General features: G+C 38.6%; 1 protein-coding gene across 1 annotated transcript in view; it reads left to right on the top strand.

Annotated features, from left to right (window-relative positions):
• The window catches only part of LOC122801191 (multiple epidermal growth factor-like domains protein 6), a gene marked incomplete at its 5' end in the record, with an annotated part of 1,094,182 nt that overhangs the window by 388,283 nt on the left and 682,298 nt on the right, over positions 1-23,601 (top strand). Inside the window, one exon of the mRNA XM_044070750.1 lies at positions 5,295-5,417. Within this exon, the coding sequence (XP_043926685.1) occupies positions 5,295-5,417 (123 nt within the window). The remainder of the gene's footprint in view (positions 1-5,294; positions 5,418-23,601) is intronic.

Genomic DNA, 23,601 nt, shown 5'->3' with positions numbered 1-23,601 from the left:
TAGTTTAATATTGTAGCAGTGATTGTAATTCCCCTCATGTGATTTTGTGTGCTATTCCCTGTAAAAATGTTAACTGCTTGCTGTAGTATCTTTCATGCCCCCTTACAGTTCTGAAGCATCATAGTTTGTTTTTACAATGTCTTGCTAACTATGTGATGTTTCAGACTTAAGTTCATTGTTTAGTGTAGTACTAAAGCAATGAGATAGTGATCAGCTGGCTGCAGGGGATTATCTATGATACCCAAATGAGCTTCATACACAGCATCCACCTTTCATGGGTAACACTCTACTCAAAGATGAAAATGTTGTTAAAGACCTTGGAACTTGGGTTAATAATTGCAAAAATAATATAATCAAAATCTAGAGAAGTCACTGTCCTCTTATATTCGGCATTGATTAGACCAGTCATTGTGTACAATTCCCCCTTTATGATGTACTTTACTAGAGATATCCAATAACTAGAAAGATCCCAGAGTTTCCTAAATAACAAGATTGCTAGCTTAAAAACCCAAAGCTACCACAAACGACTGGAAGCATTGTCACTTTGTTCAGTATCTTATAGGCTCCTGAGATCTGTGTCCTGTCTTTCATGTCATTAAGGACCCAGTGGTCCTGGATCTCATAGATCTCCACAAATCAAGTAGTCCCACAAATGCCAGAACCGGAGATCTAAGTATCCTAAAGCAAATAAATAAAATATGGCATGTAGACAGGTTAATTACATCTTCCATACCTCTGCCATAAATCCCCAAGTCAAATTAAGTAGTGTGATACATTATCTTCCTGTAAACATGAAGTGAATAATTTGATGGGTATATGCAATATACTGCAGGTTTGATGTCCCAGAAACATTGATAGAATTAGTGCAGGCTGTTTACAAGGACCCAATGACTCAAGTACAAACAGTGTTCCGCCTCACAGAGGGGTTCCCAGTGGGAATGGGTACACCAGGGTTCATCTCTGAGCCCACTGCTGTTCATACTGGTGATGGACTACATTAGCAAACAGGTCAGAGGGGATGGATCAACAAAGTTGCTGTATGCAGATGATGTGGCATTGCAGGCAGACTCTGAGCAAGAACATCAGCAAAGGATAGGAGAATGGAATGCAAAACTTGAAGGCACATGGGATGAAACTTAGCACAGATAAGACTGTGGTAATGGCAGCAAACTGGGGAAATTAGAAGTAGATGAGAATAGAGATGGAAGAGAAGATAGTGGAACAGGCAAACAGCTTTAAGTACTCTGGGAGTGTGGTTGAGGAGGGTCTATATTATAATCTCGAAAAAACAAAACCGCAAACACTCATATGAGCGAAAATGGAAAACATCGATCCCCTTATTGTGGGGGGCTGTGCCCCCAACACCCCCCCTAACTATATATTCCAAATCTGAGATTGCACCACAGTGAGGAAAGGGCAAATATACCAATCCCCACTGTACCGCGATCCCAAAACACCCCCTTCGATGTCTGCCATTTTCGCTCATATGAGCGTTCGCGGTTTAGTCTGTTTGAGATTCTGATATAGACCCAGTTGAGGAGAGAGGAAGTCTGAATGAAGAGGTCAAAGCTAGAATCAGAGGGGCTGCCGCCAACTGGCATAGTGTGTCAGGTATAGTCTATGACAGAGGAATGCCAAAGAAGCTGGAAAAGTAAGGTGTATGGCACAGAAACCTGGGCAGTAAAGGCAGAAGTGATAGAAATGAAGTGCCTGAGAAGGGTGGTAGGATGTACATTATGGGACAGACAAAGAAATGAGGACATAAGAGCAGAAGCCTAAGTAGCTCCAATTGCAGAAAAGATCAAAGAGAACAGATTATGGTGGTTTGGTTTGGACACGTGTGCAGAAAAGCAGGAAGACAGTCTAATAAGGAAGATTTGGGACAGACAGGATGAAGGCAAGAGGAAGCGAGGACATCCAGCAAAGAGGTGGATGGATTGTGTGAAAGAAGATCTGTGACAGTCAGACATGAGTGTTGAAGAAGGCAAGAGTGTGGCATTGAATCAAGAGAGTTGGCGACAGTTAACACAATACCCCGACGCTGTGTAGAAAAAATGGGAAAAAGGGGATGGTGATGATGAAGATGCAAATTCATGCCTGGATTGATGAGCCAATGGTTTAATGATGGGTACTGGCAAGGCATAAATGGTTGCAAGACTCAGTTTCTTTGTATTTCCTGGGATCCTATGATCCTGTTGTCATGCATTTAAGTTCCTTAGTCCCTATTTGCTTTCTGTGTGACTGTGTGCAAGTCACATAACCATTGTTCCTTGGTCACCATATGATAAACAAATTCCAGGCCCTTTGTCTCTCTCTAAAATGTAAATAATTTTGAGCTTTTGAAATAGTTCAGGGATACACAATTTTCTCTTCTTGCTCTTCACATTATGTGATATAAACCATGAAGATTTGTACAGTAGTTGAAAGTTGAATTGTAAATGTTGTAAAATGCAGACTTAGTCTATTAACTAATCAGTTAACATAAAGCACCACTGGCTATTATTGTCTAAATATCTAGTGATACGTATCAGTGATGAGCCAGTTACCTTACCTTATACTTTATATCTAGTGATACCTATCAGTGACGAGGACAGTTATCTTACCTTATATTTTAAAAAATAGTAAAACTGTGTTATTTATAACAGATTTAAGATGGAGCTGAGATTAAAAGAATGTTTTGGAAGCACATTGCATTTTATATATAAGAGGGTTACAACATGAAAAAATAGTTTTGAGAACACTGGGAATAACCATATTTGAAATTCTAAGACTTTAGAGACATGGAAATGTGGAACATGTCATTACTGCAGTTACATCTGGGAAGGGGACACCTTTCCAATAGTATGTAAGGGAGGACATTTAAAGTTTTTTCTTTGGGCTAACTGCAATTCAGAAGGGTAGTTTATATTGCAATATGTTGTCTATGTTCAAATTTCTATGTCAGTAAAACGAAAAGAGCTCTAAAAAAGAGGATTTCTGAACACTTATATGATATTAGATGTCACAACATGAATAACGCTCTTTTTAAACATCCTTTAACTTGTTCAACTAATGGTGTAGTCAAATTAGAATGTTTAAATGCAACACAGAAGCCGGGTTTGAATGATCAGATTTCTATTAGTCTTCTACTTCTTCCAGCTTTTCCCAGTTAGGGGTCGCCACAGCGGATCACCTGTTTCCATTTCTTTGTGTCCTCTGCATCTTGCTCTGTCACACCAACCACCTGCATGTCCTCTCTAACCACATCCATAAACCTTATCTTAGGCCTTCCTCTTTTCCTCTTACCTGGCAGCTTCATCCTTAGCATCCTTTTCCCAATATACATGTCCAAACCATCGTAATCTTGCCTCTCTTGCTTTGTCTCCAAACCGTCCAAACTGGGCTGACCCTCTAATATACTTATCCCTAATCCTGTCTACCCTCGTCACACCCAGTGCAAATCTTAACATCTTTAACTCTGCCAAATCCAGCTCTGACTCCTGTCTTTTTGTCAGTGCCACTGTCTCCAACCTATATAACATAGCTGGTCTCACTACCCTTTTATAGACCTTCCCTTTCAATCTTACTGGTACTTGTCTGTCACAAATCACTCCTGACACTCTTCTCCACCCACTCCACCCTGCCTGTGCTCTCTTCTTCACCTCTCTTCTACACTCACCATTACTCTAAACTGTTGATCCCAAGTATTTAAACTCATCTACCTTTGCTAACTGTACTCCCTGCATCCTCACCATTCCTCTACCCTCCATTTCATTCACACACACATATTCCATCTTAGTCCGGCTGACCTTCATTCCTCTCCTCTCTAGAGCATATCTCCACCTCTCCAGGGTCTCTTCAACATGTTCCCTGCTCTCACTACATATCACAATGTCATCTGCAAATATCATAGTCCACGGGGACTCCTGTCTGATCTCATCTGTCAACCTGTCCATCACCAGTGCAAATAAGAAAGGGCTCAGAGCTGATCCTTGATGTAATCCCACCTCCACCTTAAACGCATCTGTCACTCCCACTGCAGATATCACCACTGTCACACTACCCTTGTCCATATCCTGTACCACTCTTACATACTTCTCTGCCACTCCCGACTTTCTAATACAATACCACAACTCCTCTCTAGGCACCCTGTCATATGCTTTCTCTAAGTCCACAAAGACACAGTGCAACTCCTTCAGTCCTTCTCTGTACTTCTCCATCAACACACTCAGAGCAAACATCGCATCTGTAGTGCTCTTTCCTGGCAAGAAACCATACTGCTGATCACTAATCATCACCTCCCTTCTTAACCTAGCTTCCACTACTCTTTCCCATAATTTCATGCTGTGACTGATCAGTTTTATCGCTCTGTAGTTACTACAGCTTTGCACATCACCCTTATTCTTAAAAATTGGTACCTAAACACTTTCTCTCCACTCCTCAAGCATCCTCTCACTTTCCAAGATTTCATTAAACAATCTGGTTAAAAATTCCACTGCCATTTCTCCTAAACATCTCCAAGCTTCCACAGGTATGTCATCTGGACCAACAGCCTTTCCATTCTATTCTAAAAACAAAGGCTGCTCAGCTATAAGTAATGTTTTAAATTTTTTTTAAACGATTTAAGATGTATTTAATGTTGTTGTAGACACATTATTTGTTAAATATTATCTTAAATAAGTAATTATATTTGGATGTTTTTTGACTGGTTGAGTGAACTTTAAAAGACATCTGGATTCATTTCACACCCATGCTCTGATGAAGTCCATATTGTATTGGATGAAAGTGCTTAGCAAGGGTGTGTTTTTTTTTTGGATGGATCATAATAAGAGTTTCCTTTTTGAGAAGTTTTTTTTTATTGCATTCACCACAATTTTGGATCACCATCCAACTAATTGGATTCTCTTATTCCTGGGCAGCAGTCCTTGAGGTTTTGATTCTACTTGTTTTAGTTACTAGGGACTGGTCATTGACATTTGTGTGTGATTCATAAGAAACCGATAGCTGGCTAAGAGGGTAAAATAAAATGGTAGTATGTTACGTGCTTGTATGTGTGCATGCACACAAACTTTAACAATCTCATATTTATTACCTGTTTAGATTTTTGCCATGTTGTTCTACAAATAGCAATTTTCATTTTTAATAATTTTACAATTAACGATGCCTAGCAAATGTAGAAGTCAAGCTAGATTATAAGCTTTATTACCTAAATATTTTCTTATATTTATTCCAGCAACAAGTGGTTTGCTTTCAGTAAAATTACGATGTGTTTGCACCCTGATTTACTCATAACATTTACGTTCTTTTCCAACCAGATGTCAATGAATGTGAAACTGGCGAAGCATGCTGTTCTCAGTTCTGCAGTAATTATGAAGGAGGTTATGAATGCAGCTGCAAAGCAGGATTTCGACTCAGTCTTGATGGCTGTGGTTGTGATGGTAAAGTACTATTTGTTTTCATTAAAAAAATGTAAGTCATGTGTTAGTACAGTCTGCCATTTTGTCATTAGAGAGGTGCTTCTGTCTGCTTTTAAATAGACATGTTCTTATGTAAACATTTAATCTGTTAAGTTACCCATCGTTTTTACCAGCGATGCATGCAGACCCAGACTTTGAAAGATGCTTCTTGTGAAAGAAGGATCAATACTATAGATTCAGGAAAATGTTTGCAGTTAATTGATTTAAGCACTGTATATCCACATTGTTTAAAAGAATTATCAGACTAGACAGCTTCCGTGCTCATCTGTCAGGGAGACTGGAATTTGTTGCACATTTATAAGAGAGCCAGAGACTAATGTAAGCAATGAAGTAATCTGGAAATGCAAAGGGGCAAGCCATCAACTTCAAAAGTGCATATGATGAATACACATCTCAGGAATAAATTAAAAACATGCTTTTGTTAAGAAATTGGGTAAAATATAAACTGTAATCAGAGAAGGCTTTCCTCCAAAAGTTAAATCCAGTACTGGATTGCATAATATCACAACATAAAAAAATGAATATTAGGTTTCTGCAAAAACATTCATTCATGCCAAAATGCATACAGATCCTAGACAAAGACTTCTTATTCATGTAATCTTCCTGATTGCTGCAAGTAACAATCCCATTTGCTTCCTAAACATACATCCCTTTAACTATGATGATCCTATGCCCTCTAGAATGTATCTGTTGGTATTATCCTCCCCACCCATTTTGGAAGATCATGTCAATTCTTCACCAGCCTTTTAATGATATATTCATTTCTCAAGACATCATTATTGTATGTTTGTTTATGCAAAATGAACATTTATTGATCAAAACAGGAATAACAAAATGTATTTATTTATATTTGTTTACCAAGGTAGTGCGGTCATCTCAATGGACCATTTTCAGGCATAGCCCAGGCGAATAGGATCACATGAGAAATAAACAAAACATATTTACAGATATAAGGATATACTAAAATACAAATATATATATATACAAGTTTACAGATGCCAACACATGCAAAAATATTTAGTTCAAGAAGCAGTTTACACTATCAAAACATGAATGGAAAACTGGAATTATGCTTAGCAGAGCTTCATAGATAAGATGTAGCCTTAATGACCAAGATGGCTTATGCTACAGGGATTGCAGCATATCATTATATAGAGAAGTATGAAGGCATTAGAAGAGGCAAATGAGAATAGTAGTAGGAAAGGATACCTGGAGAGAAGACCGAAAAAAACGAGAAAATAGAAAAAACCACAATCAGCGGGAACATATTTGCATGCAAGTTACACAAAATTTTATATCTGTCAAACATCCATGTGTCTTTTCTATGTTTTAATAAATTCACAATTTAAACATGGGAATAAATCATGAAAATTAAAATAAAAAAAGGCTAAATTATTTCATAATCCTAGTGTTATCTTTAATATATATGTTGTAGTACAAAGTTTCACCTTCTTTAGAATAACTGTCTTTGAACATATCGGTATCCTAACCAGAGTAGGAAATACTCAAAACAAGCATGGGAATAACTCTTTAACATCGTTGTTAATGTCCTGTAAAACAGCAGCGCACTGTTCTGATCAGACCTTTTAATATACAGGTGCAGTATCCGCACACCCTACCAGTCCAGGCAACAAAACACAGTTACACAACAGGAACTATAGATTTCACATTAACCAAAACAGTCTGATAGCAAAACCTTCCCCTAAAGTAAAACACAATGCATCCTTCTTATTTCTAACATCTGCAAATAATATTTTGAGCCACAATGAACCCATGAACTATAGCCTCTCAAAACAATCTTTATATCCAGGGAGTCATCTAACAAGCCCACCCATCATACAAAATAAACAAATTGTCTAAAAGGAAAATTTCTGTAAGAATTAAATGTTTTTCAATACCTTACTTTCATCATAGGCAATCATATGCATGGCATGTTGCCCTCTAGTGAATAATAAAGCAAATAAAATAAAATGACCCCCCAGCCAATTAAAGAATGCAAAACTTGACCTAATCTAACAGTAGAATTTAAACTCCTTTTAACATCAGCGACATAATTCAATATCCATGTCAACATTTTTCATAATCAGTTTAACTCTTCTCTCTACCTAAACAGATTATGAAATCCTTATGCATTCATCTAGTGTACACCTTTCATCTACTTTTCCAGAAAGCTTCTACATTCATGCTCCATAGGAGCACCAATGCACGTGTTCATAAACCCACTGATAAACTATAAAGCAGCTTTAGGACACTTATTTTGTTTAATAATAAACATGTTTTTTCTCCTGAGAGGTATCCTGTATATACAAATACAGGGTTAACATACAAGTGAAGTGAACCAAATTCAGCATACCTCATCATATTGCATTCAGATTTACAGTCCAATTTCAACATTAATTAATAAAAGCCATGAACACTTACCATGCTTTAACTGCAGTGCACCCTATTAAATGCTGACCTCTTAGGCTAGCCTTCACATTTTACATATAATCTGCATCACCTCAGATCAGTACTTAACACAGTTTATTACATGCAAAAGTCATACAGTGACAAGAGACATAAAGCACCAAGTCAGCTATTTATTGAAATTCACTGTGGCTTATAAATTATTCCACAATCTCTATAGTGTGACTGTTAAACCTGCTGCTGCTTAGCATTTGAGCATTTCCAATTCTCCATTCCTATGCAGCTACTTATTCAAACAAAATTATAAAACATACGGAATGCAGTCTTACAGGACAAAATAGTTATATGGGTAATAGCATGCTATGGATAGAACAGGCAGACAGCTTCAGTAGCTTCATAATTCACAGGTTCATATGTAAGTACTAGGCTAGTTGGCCTTGTGGACCATTTTAAGCCTAGCCAATTTTCCCTTAGTGAGAATCAAACCCATCCTGACTACAAAATAAATACCTTAGCCATTACAGCAACCACCAACCCCATCCAAAGCTTAAGGGTGCCATCCACACACCCAAGCTATTAGCCAACTTGAGCAGAGCTGAAGAAAGAGTGTTTTGGGCAGCAAGCTCTTCAGAGCTTTCATTGAGCTGAGAGAAGGAGGCTGGAACCCTGAAAGGGTCAGTGCTAGGAAAACATGTATAAAGGTCCTTACCCTGGTGACAAAAAAACATAAAAAATAGGAGGAAGGAGAACTATTTTGACAGTAATCATTGGAACATCTGCTGTTATTAGCTATATGGGTAGACTACCATAGTTTAAACTGACTAGTGAAGGGAAGGATAAAGTCTAGGAGCCCCTAGAGAATGGTCCTAGCAAAGCTTATACTAGACCCAGGGAAGGAATAGTTTGTAGTGCTTTGTAAAGGTATGTACACCGGGTAAATTTGGTACTTTTTGAATACTTGCAGAATCCAACCCTTTCCAGAAAGCCACAGATGAAGCCAAAACCCTGATAAAATGAGCCTTGACCATGCCTGGAGTTGCCTTGTTGTGGTATAACCAGCGGTAAACGGCATGAGACAACCATTGGGAAGCAGGCTGCTTTACCGCACATTATCCTTTCTATTATCTTCACAGAAAATGAACATCTGATCTAAGCTCATAAAAAATGTTTTCTGTCAAGTTAATATCTGGATTGTTTGTAGACATCCAGGATATGGAGTACCCATTTTCCCTCATTTTTAGGTTTTGGAAAGAAGACAGGGAGATGGATCACTTGGCTCAAAGTGAACTTGGATACCACTTTAGGCATAAATAAAAGATTAGTTCATATAGAAACTCAATCTTTGTAGAAAATGAGATAAAGTTTGCTCACCATTAAAGCTTGCAACTCAGATGCTCTTGTAGAAATCAGAAAATCAGTGAAACATTTTTCCATGTCAGGAACATTAGGTTCAAAGTGAGCAGGAGATCATTTTTCCAAGACAAAATTAAGATTCCATGGAGGAGCCACCGGTTTTCTGGGAGGCTTGGTTTGCAATAACCCTTTCAAAAACATTTTTGCATGAGATTCTGTTGAATGAGGAATCCATGTGCAGACATGCTGAATGACCATCAAATGATCCTTGATTAAGGACTAAGACAGGCCAGAGGATAACTCACAGAAATGCTGCCGAATCAGGGAAGTACTAACCTTAAAAGGATCCTGGTTCTTGTTTTGGCATCAACTAGAAAGTCTTTCCCATTTGCTAATATATCATTTTCTAGTCGCAGGTTTTCCTGCCTCATTTAATACCTGTTGCACATCCTCAGGAAAAAAAGGTGCCTAAAAGGTATAAAACGTGATCATCCAGGCAGTTAATTTCAGTTGTTTGAGGTGGTGTGTATCAAACACCCTGATTCCTGATCTCATGCGAGTTGGTTCAGTCTGTGAGGAAGCTTGTGGTAATTACCCTTGGCCAATTGCAAGAGAATGTAGAACAAATGTCACCTGGGCCAAAGTGGGGTCACCACAATGATCTTTGGAGAGTCCTTCTGAATTATCAGAATAACCCTGGAAATTAGTGTAAAGGGTGGAAAAGCATACAGGAGCAATCCTGTCCAAAGAAAATAAAAAGCATTTGTTTTCCAGTCCTTCATACATGGAGTCAAGGAATAGATTTTTGCCAACTGATTGTTGTGACTGGAAGCAAAAAAATTCTATCTGAGGTGTTCCCCACAGCTGGATCAATTCATGGAAGACCCCCTCCCCCAATTAAGTTTCCATTCTTGATGGTCTGTCCTGGTTAGCCTGTCTGCCACGAGATGTTGCCCTGAATGTATGTAAGATACCTGTAGATGGTGATTTTGCTAAAAAGTTATATTTCAGGCTACCATTAGTACGACTGTACTTGAGGGTAGGATCTGGTTCCTCACCGTTTGTTTATGCACCACAGCACTGTAGTATTTTTTGTAAACACTTTACAATACTACTGGGGACCACAGATGACTGAGAGAGTTGTGAGAATTTATAACTGCCAGCATCTGTTTTATTATTATGTGTTTTGGTCTGTCTTTTCTATTCCAAAGACCCTTGCACTTTTTTCTCCATTGGCACTGCTTACCATGCAAAGTCTTAAGGGTCTGTCATTGTAGACTGTGATGGAGCTAGAAGGGAAAATGGAAGGCATGGATTCAGATGAAATTGGTCTCTCCATCAAAAAAAATCTCCTTTCTCTTAAATCTCAAAACTGGAATGTCAGAGGATGTTGATGTTGGGTCCATACAGGTTTTAGGTACCATTAAATTTTTCTCATGTGGAGTCTTGATAGAACAATCATGGCAATCATAGATGCCATGAGACCTAGAATCCTGAGAAATCCCTTTGCTGGACCAGCTGTCTGAATGGAAAGGCTCAGGAATGGATATATATAAAGATCTACTCTTTCCTGTCAAAGAAAAGCTTTTTGAAGAGAGATGCCTAGGAGACACCCCAAGAAAAAACAATCACATGAGAAGGAGTAAAACAAGTCTTTTGGATGTTCTTCTGAAACACCTGTTTGTGTATGAGAGATTTCACCCAAGTGAAAGATAATTGATACTTTGCAAAGGTAAGACAGCTAATTAAGGAGAAGTGTGTGTGTATAAATCTGCAGTAAGCTATCACTGGCAATAGACACTTTGGGTTAGCCACTGCTCCAAGGGTATTTGCAAACTGTAATGCAGAAAACTGAAAGGATTATTCAGAGTATAAAATTCCCACTGCCATTTGTATCTGTGATGCATCACTTTCAGAACTCATTTGTCTGAAACAAACTATTGCTAAAGAGAGAAATTGAGGATGTTCATCATGTTTCACTGTTGCAGTCCTTACAAAATGGGGTTATCCGGCTCCTGGTAGCCCACAGTCAGCTATAATACTAAAGTCCTTAGTATATGACATTGTCTGCCTTCGGTTTAGGCCTGACGTCAGGTACAAAAGAAGACAGCTGACACTTTTTCCTCAGTCTTTCTTGCCGCAGAGCCCAAAGCAGAAGCATTTTGCATGAGTGCCGGTCAGCCGAGTACCTTCTTTTTGTATTCTGACTGCTTAGTTGAAGACATCCTCAGATAAGTTCCCCATTGGGGACCATCTTTTCTTGCTTTAACAAATGTTAGAGAAAGTTAATAACTCTCTTGCCTGTGGAAAACAGATTCTGTACCATGCTTTTCACTCCTATTCTATTACTTGTTTGGGCCTTGAGCACGACGTCCCTAATTGTGTTCTCCGTGCTTCTTTCAACCCAAGTACCATACACTGTAGAGCTAGGATCTTGTTCAAGCATTTCGGAGTTTGGCCTAAGTTCGTCGGTATGGCATCTTCTGGTCTCCCGACTTCAGATGTTCCTAAGAAATGCAAGGATAAGGACCGTGACAGGCTTAGGGTCAAATTAGCCGACGATGTCCCTGTTAAGTTGGTTGTTGGCCCAGTGGTAGTCAGTGAGGCTCTTTCTTTGCCCCTGCAGTCCATGGATGTTCAGCAGCAGGCATCTGCAGAGACCTTTTCTGAGTCCTCCATACTGCAGGCTTCCACTTCGTCTTCTGACCCTATGCCAGTCGCCACCTCTGATGGGTCCGGAGCTGCTAAGCAGGCAGCAGCTTCTGAGGCCTCTTTTCTCTGCCCAGAGACCAGATCCAGATCGACTACCTTGATTCAGATTTCTGTATTGGCTAGGCCTCCTGAGTCCCCTCATGCTTTCTACCAGGCCATCCAGCTGAAAATCTACTCCAAAGCAGGTGCCGGCCCCCCCTCAAATGCCTCAGGCTCAGATGGTTAAAATGGCTAGTGATCTTTTGACCCTTATCAAGGGCTCTCAGCCACCTCCTTCTAAAAGGATTAGGGAATTGGCCCCAGAAGTTTTCTGTGCCTCAGACTCTGAGGTTTCCGACAACTCTGCTGATGAAGAGGGAGACTCTCCACTTTTTTCTGGTTTTGAGGATTTTGATGCAGAAGACTCCATCCCTTCTGCCTCCCCTCCAGAAGATTTTTCTTTTGGAGGTACTCCGTATACCCTTAGGGAGCATTTCAAATGGGAAAGTCAGAACTACCTTCAGTCTAAGAAATGGATTAGGGAATTCATGGATTTGCCACAGCATAAGCCTTTGGCTATCCATCCGGTTTTGGAAGTTGTTGGTGATATTTTCATGGAGAATTCTTTGACTCCTAATTATGTTCCTCCTGCTCCCAGAAAGCCTGACTGGTATTATAGAGTTGCTGATTCTCATCAGTTCCTTTTCAAGAGTCCTACTGCTGATCCAGATATTATTTCTCAGGGCCTTAAGGGTGTTAAAGCCATGGTTGCCAAAAATCCTGTTCCTTTTGACAGGGAATCTAGGGCCTTGGATAAATGGAATAAAAATGTTTATACTTCTTCCACCCTGGCTATTAGGTCTGTTAATTGTCTCTTTCATATGTTTAAGTATCAGCAGCATACTTTGGAGGCTATTAAAGCTAAAATTGCCTGTGTTCCTTCCCTGATGGAGAGTAAGGACATGCAAGATTTATTGAATTCTGCCACTCTTGTCACTAAACATTCTCTACATTGTGGTTTCGACACTTTGGAGGGTTCTTGCAGGGCAGCAGCCACTGGTTCTGTCATTAGAAGACATGCTTGGCTCAGGGAGCAGCCCCTTTCTGAACCTGTCAAATCTAAACTACTGGATGTGCCTTTGCACAAGGACAATCTTTTTGGTAGCAAAGCAGAAGAGGTGTTGAAAAAGTTGGAGGATAATGCCAAATCTATGCAAACTGTTAAGGATGTTCTCCAAGTTCAGCCTTCTCGTTTTAGTAGATATTACCCTTCTAAGAATTGGACTTTTCCTGACCCTAGTAAACAGGGTCGCACTAGGCCTAGGGGTTACAGGTCTTCTAGAGGACCGACTTCCACCCCTCAAAAGGCTAAGCACTGGCAGGTTCCTCTTCAAAATCGGGGTTTCTATGCAAACTTCCCAAAGTAAGCATTCCCAATGACTCTGGCCTTCTCCTGCCTGCCTCTGTGGGCCCAGGGTTTCCTTTGGGGGGAAGGTTAGCCATTTTTGCAGATGTCTGGTACACCATCACAGACGACAGATGGGTGCTCAAAATAGTATCCCAAGGCTACAAGTTCTCCTTTCATACCTTCCCTGTCCACCAAGGGTACCCAGATATCCCCCCACATCAAAGGGCAGAAGCAGAAAAACAAGTTGTTTCTTTACTAAACCTGGGAGCAATAGAGCCAGTTCCTGCACTACAGATAGGCCAGGGTTTCTACTCAAGACTTTTTGTGGTTCCCAAAAAAGGGGGCACCTGGCGCCCTGTTCTGGATTTGTCCATTTTAAACACTTTTCTGGTGATTCCCAAGTTCAAAATGCTCATTCTTCAGCAGTTGCTGCCAATGCTGGCCAAGGATTCCTGGCTGGTGACTTTGGATCTCAGAAGCTTATCTGCACATCCCAATAAGGGAAAGCTGCAGGCAGTTCCTTCGCTGCAGGCAGTTCCTTCGCTTCAGGGCGGGGAACAGGCACTTCCAATTCTCTGCACTGCCCTTTGGATTATCTACTGCTCCCAGAGTTTTTACCAAATGCCTGGCTCCAGTCATTGCTTTTTGCAGGCTAAGAAACATTCAGATTTACCCTTATTTGGACGATTGTCTTATTCAGGCAAACTCTCCAGAGCAACTCCTAAAGGATTTGGACTTTGTAAAGACCCTTTCTCACCTCTTTGGGCTACGCAGTCAACGAAAAGAAGTCAAAATTGGTACCCACCAGGGAGATTGTGTTCCTGGGAGAGAGCCTGAACACAGCCGCCCAGATGGTATTCCTCCCTCAAGAGAAACAAATGGATCTTTCCAATTACTTCAAAAATTTGGCAAGCATGACCCAGCTCTCTGCAAGGCAATTCCTGCAAGCCCTGGGATTCATGGCTTCATGTATTCTGATGATTCCATATGCCAGACTGTATATGAGGAAAATACAATGATACCTCAAAAACCTTTGGTGTCAACACACTCAGGATTTAGACTTGATACTTCCTCTGATTCCCTGCCTGCAGACAGAGTTCCTTTGGTGGATGATGGCCTGTGCACAGAACAAAGGCCTGCCTTTCTGTCCACCTCCTGCCAACCAGACTGTCACCACAGATGCCTCGGACTACACTTGGGGAGCAGATCTAGAGGGCAGATGCATTCAGGAGACTTGGAACTCTCAACAGGTTCATTTGCACATAAATCTGAAGGAAATGATGGCAGTCCAGCAGGCCTTAATAGCTTTCAAACATCTTCTCTCTCTCCTGATACTCTTTTGGTCAGGACAGACAACACCACAATCATGTGGTACATCAACAAAGCAGGGAGGGAAACACTTTTATCCCCTGTGCAGACAAAGCATGATACTATGGTCCATAGCAGCTTCCATGGGCATTCATCTGATAGCTCAGTTTCTTCCAGGAAGGCTCAATACCTTGGCAGACTGGTTGAACAGGCAGGTCCTGGATCCTCACGAGTGGCAACTAAACAAGACCATCTTCTATCGCATAATTCAGCGTTTGGGCACTCCTCTGGTGGATATCTTCTCATCTCCAACCAACCACCTTCTTCCAACCTTTTGCACCAGGGATCATCACGACAAAGCTTGGAAAGTGGATGCTCTGTCCTTCCCCTGGACATAGCTCTCGATCTATGCATTCCCTCCTCTGCCTCTTCTTCCCAGAGTGCTGTTAAAGATAAGTGACGAAAAACCAAGGGCCATCATCATAGCTCCAGACTGGCCCAGGCAACATTGGCATCCACTCCTTCGCAGTATCTCCCAGTCTCAGCCTTGGATCATCCCCTGATACCAGATCTCTTGGTTCAGGAGGGGGGAAAAATTCTGCATCCTCATCTTCAGACTCTGCATTTGGCAGCTTGGCTCATAATTTAAACCTTTCCCAACAAGTGGTTGAGGTCCTTCGTGAGGCCAGGAGGCCTAGCACTAGGAAATCTTACGCAGGTAAGTGGAAAAGATTCTCCATTTGGATGCAGACTAGAGGGGAAGACCCTTCTCAACCTACTCTTCCTCTTACTCTTGATTATCTGGCAGGCTTGCTTAATGGTGGACTTTCCTTTTCTTCTATCAAGATTCATGCTTCAGCTATTTCTGCTCTTTGTTCCTTTGAGCATCCCATTTTCTCTCATCCCTTGATGAAACAGTTCCTCAGGGGAGCTAGCAATTTAAAGCCCATCCAGAAGGGCACCTACTCCTGCTTGGGATCTCAATTTTGTATTTGAGAAACTTACTCTGCCTCCTTTTGAACCAGCTGCCTCAGCAAACCTGAAGTTTTTCTCCTGGAAAACTGCCTTTCTTTTGGTTATTACTTCAGCTAGAAGAGTTTCTGAGCTGCAGGCCTTAATGGCAGTAGAGTCTTTTATCATTTTCCATGTGGATCGGGTTTCTCTTCAAACTAATCCCTCCTTTATGCCTAAGGTGGTTTCTAGCCTGACTATTATCCAGTTTATCCACCTGCCTACCTTCTGTCCTATCCCTCAGAATAAAGGGGAAAGGTTACTGCATTCCCTGGATGTGTATAGACAGCTTAGATTTTACCTGGACAGGACTAAATCTTTTTGAAAGTTGGATCAGTTGTTGGTCAGTTTTGCTTGTTGGTCAGTTTTGCTCCTGGAGCTCAAGGCAAAGCTATTTTTAAACAGACCATTTCTAAGTGGATTGCTTATAGTATTCACTTTGTTACTTGGCTTTATACGTCGGTGCCTGATGTATAAAGCCATGTCCAACCCAGAATTAATGGACATGCTGCACCTCAGAAAATCCAAATCCCATTGAGCTACGCGCTCGAGAGACTTGAACCTCAGCACTGAAATAAATAGGACATGCTGGAGGGACAGATTCATAACCCAGAGGCTCCCTTCACTCTGGAATAAAATCCCAGTCCAGGTTAGGCAGAGTCCCTCACTGACTCTCTTCAAGAGGAATCTTGATGAGTGGATGGGAGATAGTAGGTTTACCCCGGGTATCACTTCTGTGTCACTGTTAGACAGAGGCACAGTATACTAACCTCGAAAAACGGCATAGCAAAATCCATTTAAAATGGGTGGCGAAAGCCAAACACACTCTGGCTAGGCTTATACATGCCCTAGGGCAGATAGCCTAGTATGAACCTATGAACAACATGGCTAGGTTCCTCCTCAGAGTATTAGGACCCATTCTACTAGGGTAGCCTCTACCTCAGCAGCTTTTTTAAGAGGTGTACCTACTAGGGACATCCTGGAAGCAGCTGCCTGGACTTCTGTCCACACTTTCACTAAACATTACAGTTTACCCTTGTTTTCTAAGTCCAGGGCTAGTTTTGCCACTGCAGTGTTGCAGGGCATCCTCACCAACCCTTAATCAGTGGGTGTTCCTCCTTCCTTTTGTTTTGTTTTTTTCCTGGACTTTGGGAAACAAACCATTTTGTAAGGACTGCAACAGTGAAACATGATGAACATAGTACAGTTGTGTACACTTGCCATAAATGTAGATGTTCGAGTGTATTCACTGTTGCAGTCCTGGTCCCCCCCTTTCCATCCCCTCTTTTTTCCTAGGGCACAGACTGCATTTTCTTTTCCTGGTCTATCCTTTTTTGGGGGCTCCTGACAGTTAAGGCAAGAAAAACTGAGGAAATGGCGTTGGCTGCCTTCTTTTGTACATGACATCCTGACGTCAGGCCTAAACCGAAGGCAGCTTATGTCATATAGCAAGGACTTTGGTATTCTGGCTAACTGTGGGCTACCGGGAGCCGGATAACCCCATTTTTTAAGGACTGCAACAGTGCATACACTCGAACATCTACATTTATGGTAAGTGTACACAACTGTACTTTTTGCATTACCATGCATTTTCTGAAGGCTATGAAGTATGGAACTCAAATGTATATCCTTATTTAGCTACTGCAATTCTAGGTGATTTGCCAGAAAATCACAAATTTGATGAGGAAGAGACCAAAATATGAAACAAAAATCTGGAAATTCTGCTAAAATCTAGACTGCTGAAAGTTATGTGCATAATTTGTCTGCAGCTATCTACATAATCTACTTACCAGCTGCTTGCTGTGTCTGCTTATTTTGTTTTATGTAAAAACTTGTAGAGGTAGCATTAAACCCAGTCTCAAACTTGAAGGAAGATTGAAAAAGTTAGGAAATTCCCTGGATCAGTTTGCCTCATCAAACATTTTAAGGACCTCTGACGCAGATGTTCCAAAATCTTCCTCTGTTTTTAAGGGAGAATTCAAATTTTCACGTCTAACATCCTCAGGATGAATCTGTTTCATAACAGTACTACTGGCATCAGGTGACTCATAAACCCATTTCAAGGAGTGGATAACTACTTGAGATACAGAAGTAATAGGATTATACAAAGACATTTTGACTCGGATGGTAGAAAAGATACCATAATGTTCCTCATGTTCTCAAGAGAAGCAAGCATAAACTTTAACATATGAGCTGGACAGCTGAGAACTGTAAAAGTAAGTGTTACAGAAGAATACCACTTATCACCCAAAATCTATCAAAAATGTTCCTGTCCTTGTCAAAAGGGGAGGGGTTAGCATTTACCAGATGTTTGGCAGCATCTGGTTTAACCAGACAAAACACTGCTGGTGCGGGCTAGAGTTGAAATGCAAAGACTTACAAGACTGAGAATCTTTATACTTTATTATAACTTTATATATATATATATATATATATATATATATATATATATATATATATATATATATATATTGGGGCAGTAGGCTGGCTTTCAGGCAAGTTACAGGTTAGATTAAATACATCCTGCAGTGCTGGAAGAGCAGGAGAAATTGGGATAAGATAGGAAGAACTCGGGTATGTTCAGGAAATTCCAGTTGCAGAAAATCATATGCTTTAAGAGACAGTGAAATATCATTTTGTTCTTACTATAACAACCGATTCATTCTTGAAATTATTTCAGAAAAAGACAATCTTTTGAAGAGACTGTAAGAAGCCATGCTTTCCTTAGAATCAGAATCCTGAAGAGTGAGGAGGAAAATCAGAAGTTGTCCCTTCACCATTATTTTGTGGTTCAAAATCTTGAACTTCCTCAGAAAATTAATATCCCCTTTTCTTTTACGTGACTCAGCAGAAGTGGAAGGTTAAGAGATAGAACTAAACCCTGAGCTAAGCCCAGTAAATCACCCCTGTACAAAGTAACTGAGACAGGAAAAGACAAATGCGTAACTTTTTTTTTAACAGGAAATTCTGTAGAAGCAGACCTACAAGCAAAACCTTTCTAGGGATAGGCAGTATATTCTGACTAGGTAAAGAAGATTTCTCTGCTCCTTCCAGGACTGACAAAAGTGATTCTTTCTTGCCTACTAAGGGCACTCCAGCAGCTGCAGAGGATATGTCCAACTGCCCTGGTCCTGGGTGGCTGTATAGACTACACCAGAGGGGTCGAACAGAATGATGAATGGTCTGAGGAACCAGAAATGGCCACAGCAGACTCACTCATCTGCAGCTGATATACTTTAATAGTTTGCTGTAGTGGTAAAAGCTGCTTGTTATTTTTTCTTTTAGATTTTTGTGCCTGAAAAAAAGAGAGACCTGTGGAACCAGTAGGTTGTTCCATGGAGGAACAAAAAATGCTTGACTGTGGTTTTAAGTATTAAAAAAGTAAAATTTTCTCTGGGAAAACAGAGTGACAAGCACATTAAACACTTACCCCATTCCCTCAAAATAAAAATAACACAACTTTTACCAAGGAAAAAATAGTTGTGAATAAAAGTTAAAAAAGTCATATGACAATCTACAAAAAACAATGTTCAAAGCTTAAAATATGTATTTTACAGAAAAGGTTAGTTTCTGTCAAAAATTAAAAAAAAGATAGGAGGTATATTTTCTGCGAAAGGAACTTTCTGCCCAGCAATGGAACAGTGTTAGCTGACCATCAGTCCTCAAAAACCCACAAGAGGAATGCTGTTTACCAGCAGGAAAGCTATAAAGGCATTGGGACCCAAGCCCACTTACTTCAGCTCTGATTAAGATAACTAATGGCTTGGCTGCATGGAAAATATCCTTAAGCTAAATCATCAAGACCACATTTATAACTACAAGCAACCTTACAGACAAAGTAAGCACTAATGTACTACCCCACCAATCACACACATGAAGGGAGCCCATCTACAACACATCAGCATGTAAAAGATGTTAATAGATTTTTATATAAAAATAAAATAAGAGAGAAAGGAAGAAAGAAATATCACTATTCACCTTATTAACTTTTCCCAGAGGTGAAGTTTGGAAATGAAATGTTTAAAGTTAAAGTAATATACATTAAGAATGTCAAACTTATTTATCCTTCAGTTTTTATTAGCTCCTTCTTTCATAGTCCAACCATTTGTTGTTGTGTGAATCCACAAAAATACTGGGCAGAGCAACCAATGAATGAAAAAGTCTCAGTATGTGAATCCAGTAATCTTCTATGAATGCAAAATGCATCTGTGCAACTTGAAGCTGTGTATCTAGTATCCCTAGAAATTCTGCATTCATAGAAGATTTATCTTTGTTTTAGTTTAGACAACTACTGTCTATATTATTGTGTTTTTAATAAGGTTTTAGGAACTAGCTCTATAAAAGCTTCTATGATTACTTAAGTGATGAGCTAATTAGTTACTCATTTGACTGATTTTACTCACCTAATTGATCTTGAATTTTGATTGGATGAATGTTTTTTTTTTAAAATGGGGATGTTTATCATATGCTTTTATATGGTCTGATGAAGTGACATTGTATGTCATGAAAGCGCTTACCTACTACAAATAAAGTCTTTGTTGGGATTTAATTCCGACTGAACTTGTTTCATTTGGATTATTGGATTCACATACTGAAACTTTTTATTAATTTGATTGCTCTACCCAGTATTTTTGTGGATTCATATGACTTTTTGTTTTACTGGTGGAACATTTATTCTAGCTGCTTCTTGGATTTTGTGTTGTGTGTCTCTTCAGGCTTGTGCAGTCCAGTCTATATCCTCTGTATTGGATAATAGGTTTTTTGAACAAAATTCATAGCTTCTTGCAGAAAACTGAAGATCTTCTCACCATCAGACAGACGTATTTTTATCTTGGCTGGGAATAACACTTGAGCTTTAATGTTGGATTTTTTAAGGGATTTTAATAAGGGAACATATTCTTTCCTTCTGGCAATAAAAGAGGAGCTATAATCATTATCAAAACAAATGTTTTTTCCATTAGTTTTGACAGGAGGATTAGACCAGGCAGATTTTAATGCAAAGTCCTTATGAGTGGACAAAAATGTAATTATTATGGATCTGGGAGTAGAGGAATTACAAATTGAAGCAGGTTTTGACAGAGACTGATGGACTCTTTCAATTCCAAATGAAAGAGATTCAGCTAAGTTTAGTGCTGTAGGTAACCAGTTATTTAAGAACTGTATCATGTTGCTGCCCTCTTCTTTTTCGGTATCCCATAAATTCTTATATTATTCCTCCTTGATCTACTCTCGAAATCTTTCACTTTTTCTAAAAGAAGAGGTACTCTTATACTGTGGAAAAATTCTTCCAATATGCCAAAAGTTTTAAATACAGTCTCTGATAAGAGCGGACTGTTGTTTGGTGGTACTAGAAATCAATAAAAAATGCTATAATTTAGTTAATTCCAATTGGATACCTGGATTGGGAACTAGATTGGTGAATAAATATCTTGATACTATTACTTTACACACTAAGAGTGAAATGATTATGGCTTGGGATTTTAATTGTTTATTAGCAAATAGAGACACTTCCAGAGTTAATCAATTTAAAATAATGCCACAATCTAAAAAATCTGAATACGTTTATCTCCTTAATGAATCTTAGGGATATATATGATTTAAAATCGTCAAGCTCACTTAACTATACTCATTATTCCTTTAGATTTGGAACCCAAGCAAACATAGATAAGGTCTTTGTTTCAAACAGTTCTTATTCCAAAATATATGAAGTTTTAATGATGTCATGTCCACTATCTGACCATAATGCCCTTTTTTAATCTTACTGTGAGAAATGATGATCTTATATTTTGGCAAAGAATCCCAGCTTATATAATAAAAAATAAAGGATTTAAAGACTGGTTTCTAACCAAAGTGAACACATTTGTTGAGATCAATAACAATGGTAAAGTAATAGACACAATATTTTGGGATGCAACAAAGGCTTATTTATATGGTAGAATCACTAATTGATATCTTTTGAAAAGAAAAGAATGGGATAGGGAACTATGTGAGTTGTAAACTAAAATAGATAGTTTAAAATCAAAATTAAAACCAAATGATAGACAGTCACATACAGAATGGTTAATCCTAAATCAAAAATAATTAGAAATATTAAATCACAAAGTTGCCATAAACTTAGAAAGACTAAAGCTACAGTCCTACTCTGTAAATCCTAAACACTTGCATAAGCTGGCTATTTGAACCAAACAAATCAATAATTTAAATCCTGTTAATGAAATTAAGTACACAGTTAATAATTCCATGAACAAATCTGATTTAAAAGGTATATTAGAAGCATTTAAAACATATTAATGACAGAATTCTATCTTTAGAGAATGATAGTAGATAAATTCCTACAAAACAATATCATTAATAAATTATCAAATCAACAGAATAAGATATTAGATAAGCCAATATCAATAGAAATGAAAGATCAAATTAAAAATCTAAAAAATAACATAGCCTCAGGATTAGATGGGATAATCTCAGAAATGCATAAAATCTTGCCAGATACGACACTTAGAATCTTGTTAAATATATTCTCTATTGTTATACATGATTTAAAGGTCCCCCTTCCTGGAGATATACTGTCATTTCCCCTATTCTAAAATAAGGCAAAGATTCACAGCTATGTTCATCTCATTGTCCTATCTCTTTGCAAAACATTGATTATAACATTTTTATGTCTATTTTGGCAAAAAGATTAAATAATATACTACCCAGCTTAATAGATTATGATTCAACTGGTTTCATTCTACATAGGAAAGTAAAAGGCAATATTATAAAATTATTGTCCCTGATTGATATTGCAAACAAAAGCAAAAAACAACTTGCTATCATTAATTTAGAAATTGATAAAGCCTTTGACTCTATTAGCTGGTCTTATCTGCTTAAAATTTTTAAAGGATATAATTTTTCCCCAGAAGTTGCTAATCTAATACTAAAGTTATACAGTGATTCCCAACCTGTGTTAAAATTGGGTCATGTTCATCAACATCATTTAAATTTTTAAAAGGTATTAAACAAGGCTGCCTGCTGTCACCCTTATTATCTGCATTATCAATAGAACCATTCACCAATTATATAAGAAATTACATCAATATAAAAGGAATGACATCAATATAAAATAATTTTCTTTAAACAGTGAATACTGCCCCTAAAATCTAATTATTTGCAGATGATATTCTTATAACAAGTGGAGATATAAATTATTTTTTACAATACATCACAAAATCAATTAGTCTTTTGGAAAAAATCTCAGGTCTAAAATTTAATCAAAGTAAAACTGAAACTCTACTAGTTAATAAGAAAGTTATTAGGTGCTTACAAGACTATAAAAATTTCAGTTGGGAAAATAACACATTGCAATATTCAGGAATTACCTTAAAATCCATCTGGAAGGAGACCGTCTTTCTAAACTATACTAATTTATTAAACATAATGACTAATCTAACTAATAACTGGAATAAAATGTTTTTCTCTATGGAAGATAGACTTACATTGATAAAAATGGTTATTTTACCAAATATTTTGTTCTATATACAATATCTAATTTTACCTCCCTCTAAAAAATTTTTAAGCAAATAAACGTCTTATTACTTAATTTTTTTGGTTTCTTCAAAGGCAAGGATAGACTTTAACTGGCATATTAGAGCTGGGGATAGTATTGGGACTGGATTTTCTGACATTGACTTGTATTCAAAATCTGTTGTTATTAGCATAATGTTACACTGGCTTTACCCCTACCTATGTTTCAACCTGGAAACAGCTACATGAAATGTGCATACCTTCTAGCAGTAGTGATGAAACACAAATTCTTCACTAGGTATTAGTAAAATATAGTGGCTATTTTGCGACTACTAAAATGTATTCATTTCCACTGTGGTATAAATTAAATCTTTTGTACCTTCAGAATTATAATAGAAGGTAATTAGAATGTTAAACAATTATTTTTTCTTATATTTCCTGTCACCTATACTCCAGATTGTC

Source organism: Protopterus annectens, chromosome 4.part1 (assembly GCF_019279795.1).
Source record: "Protopterus annectens isolate FY-2018-M chromosome 4.part1, PAN1.0, whole genome shotgun sequence".
Lineage (NCBI taxonomy): Eukaryota > Metazoa > Chordata > Ceratodontiformes > Protopteridae > Protopterus > Protopterus annectens.
This window is presented reverse-complemented; position numbering and strand designations above follow the sequence as displayed.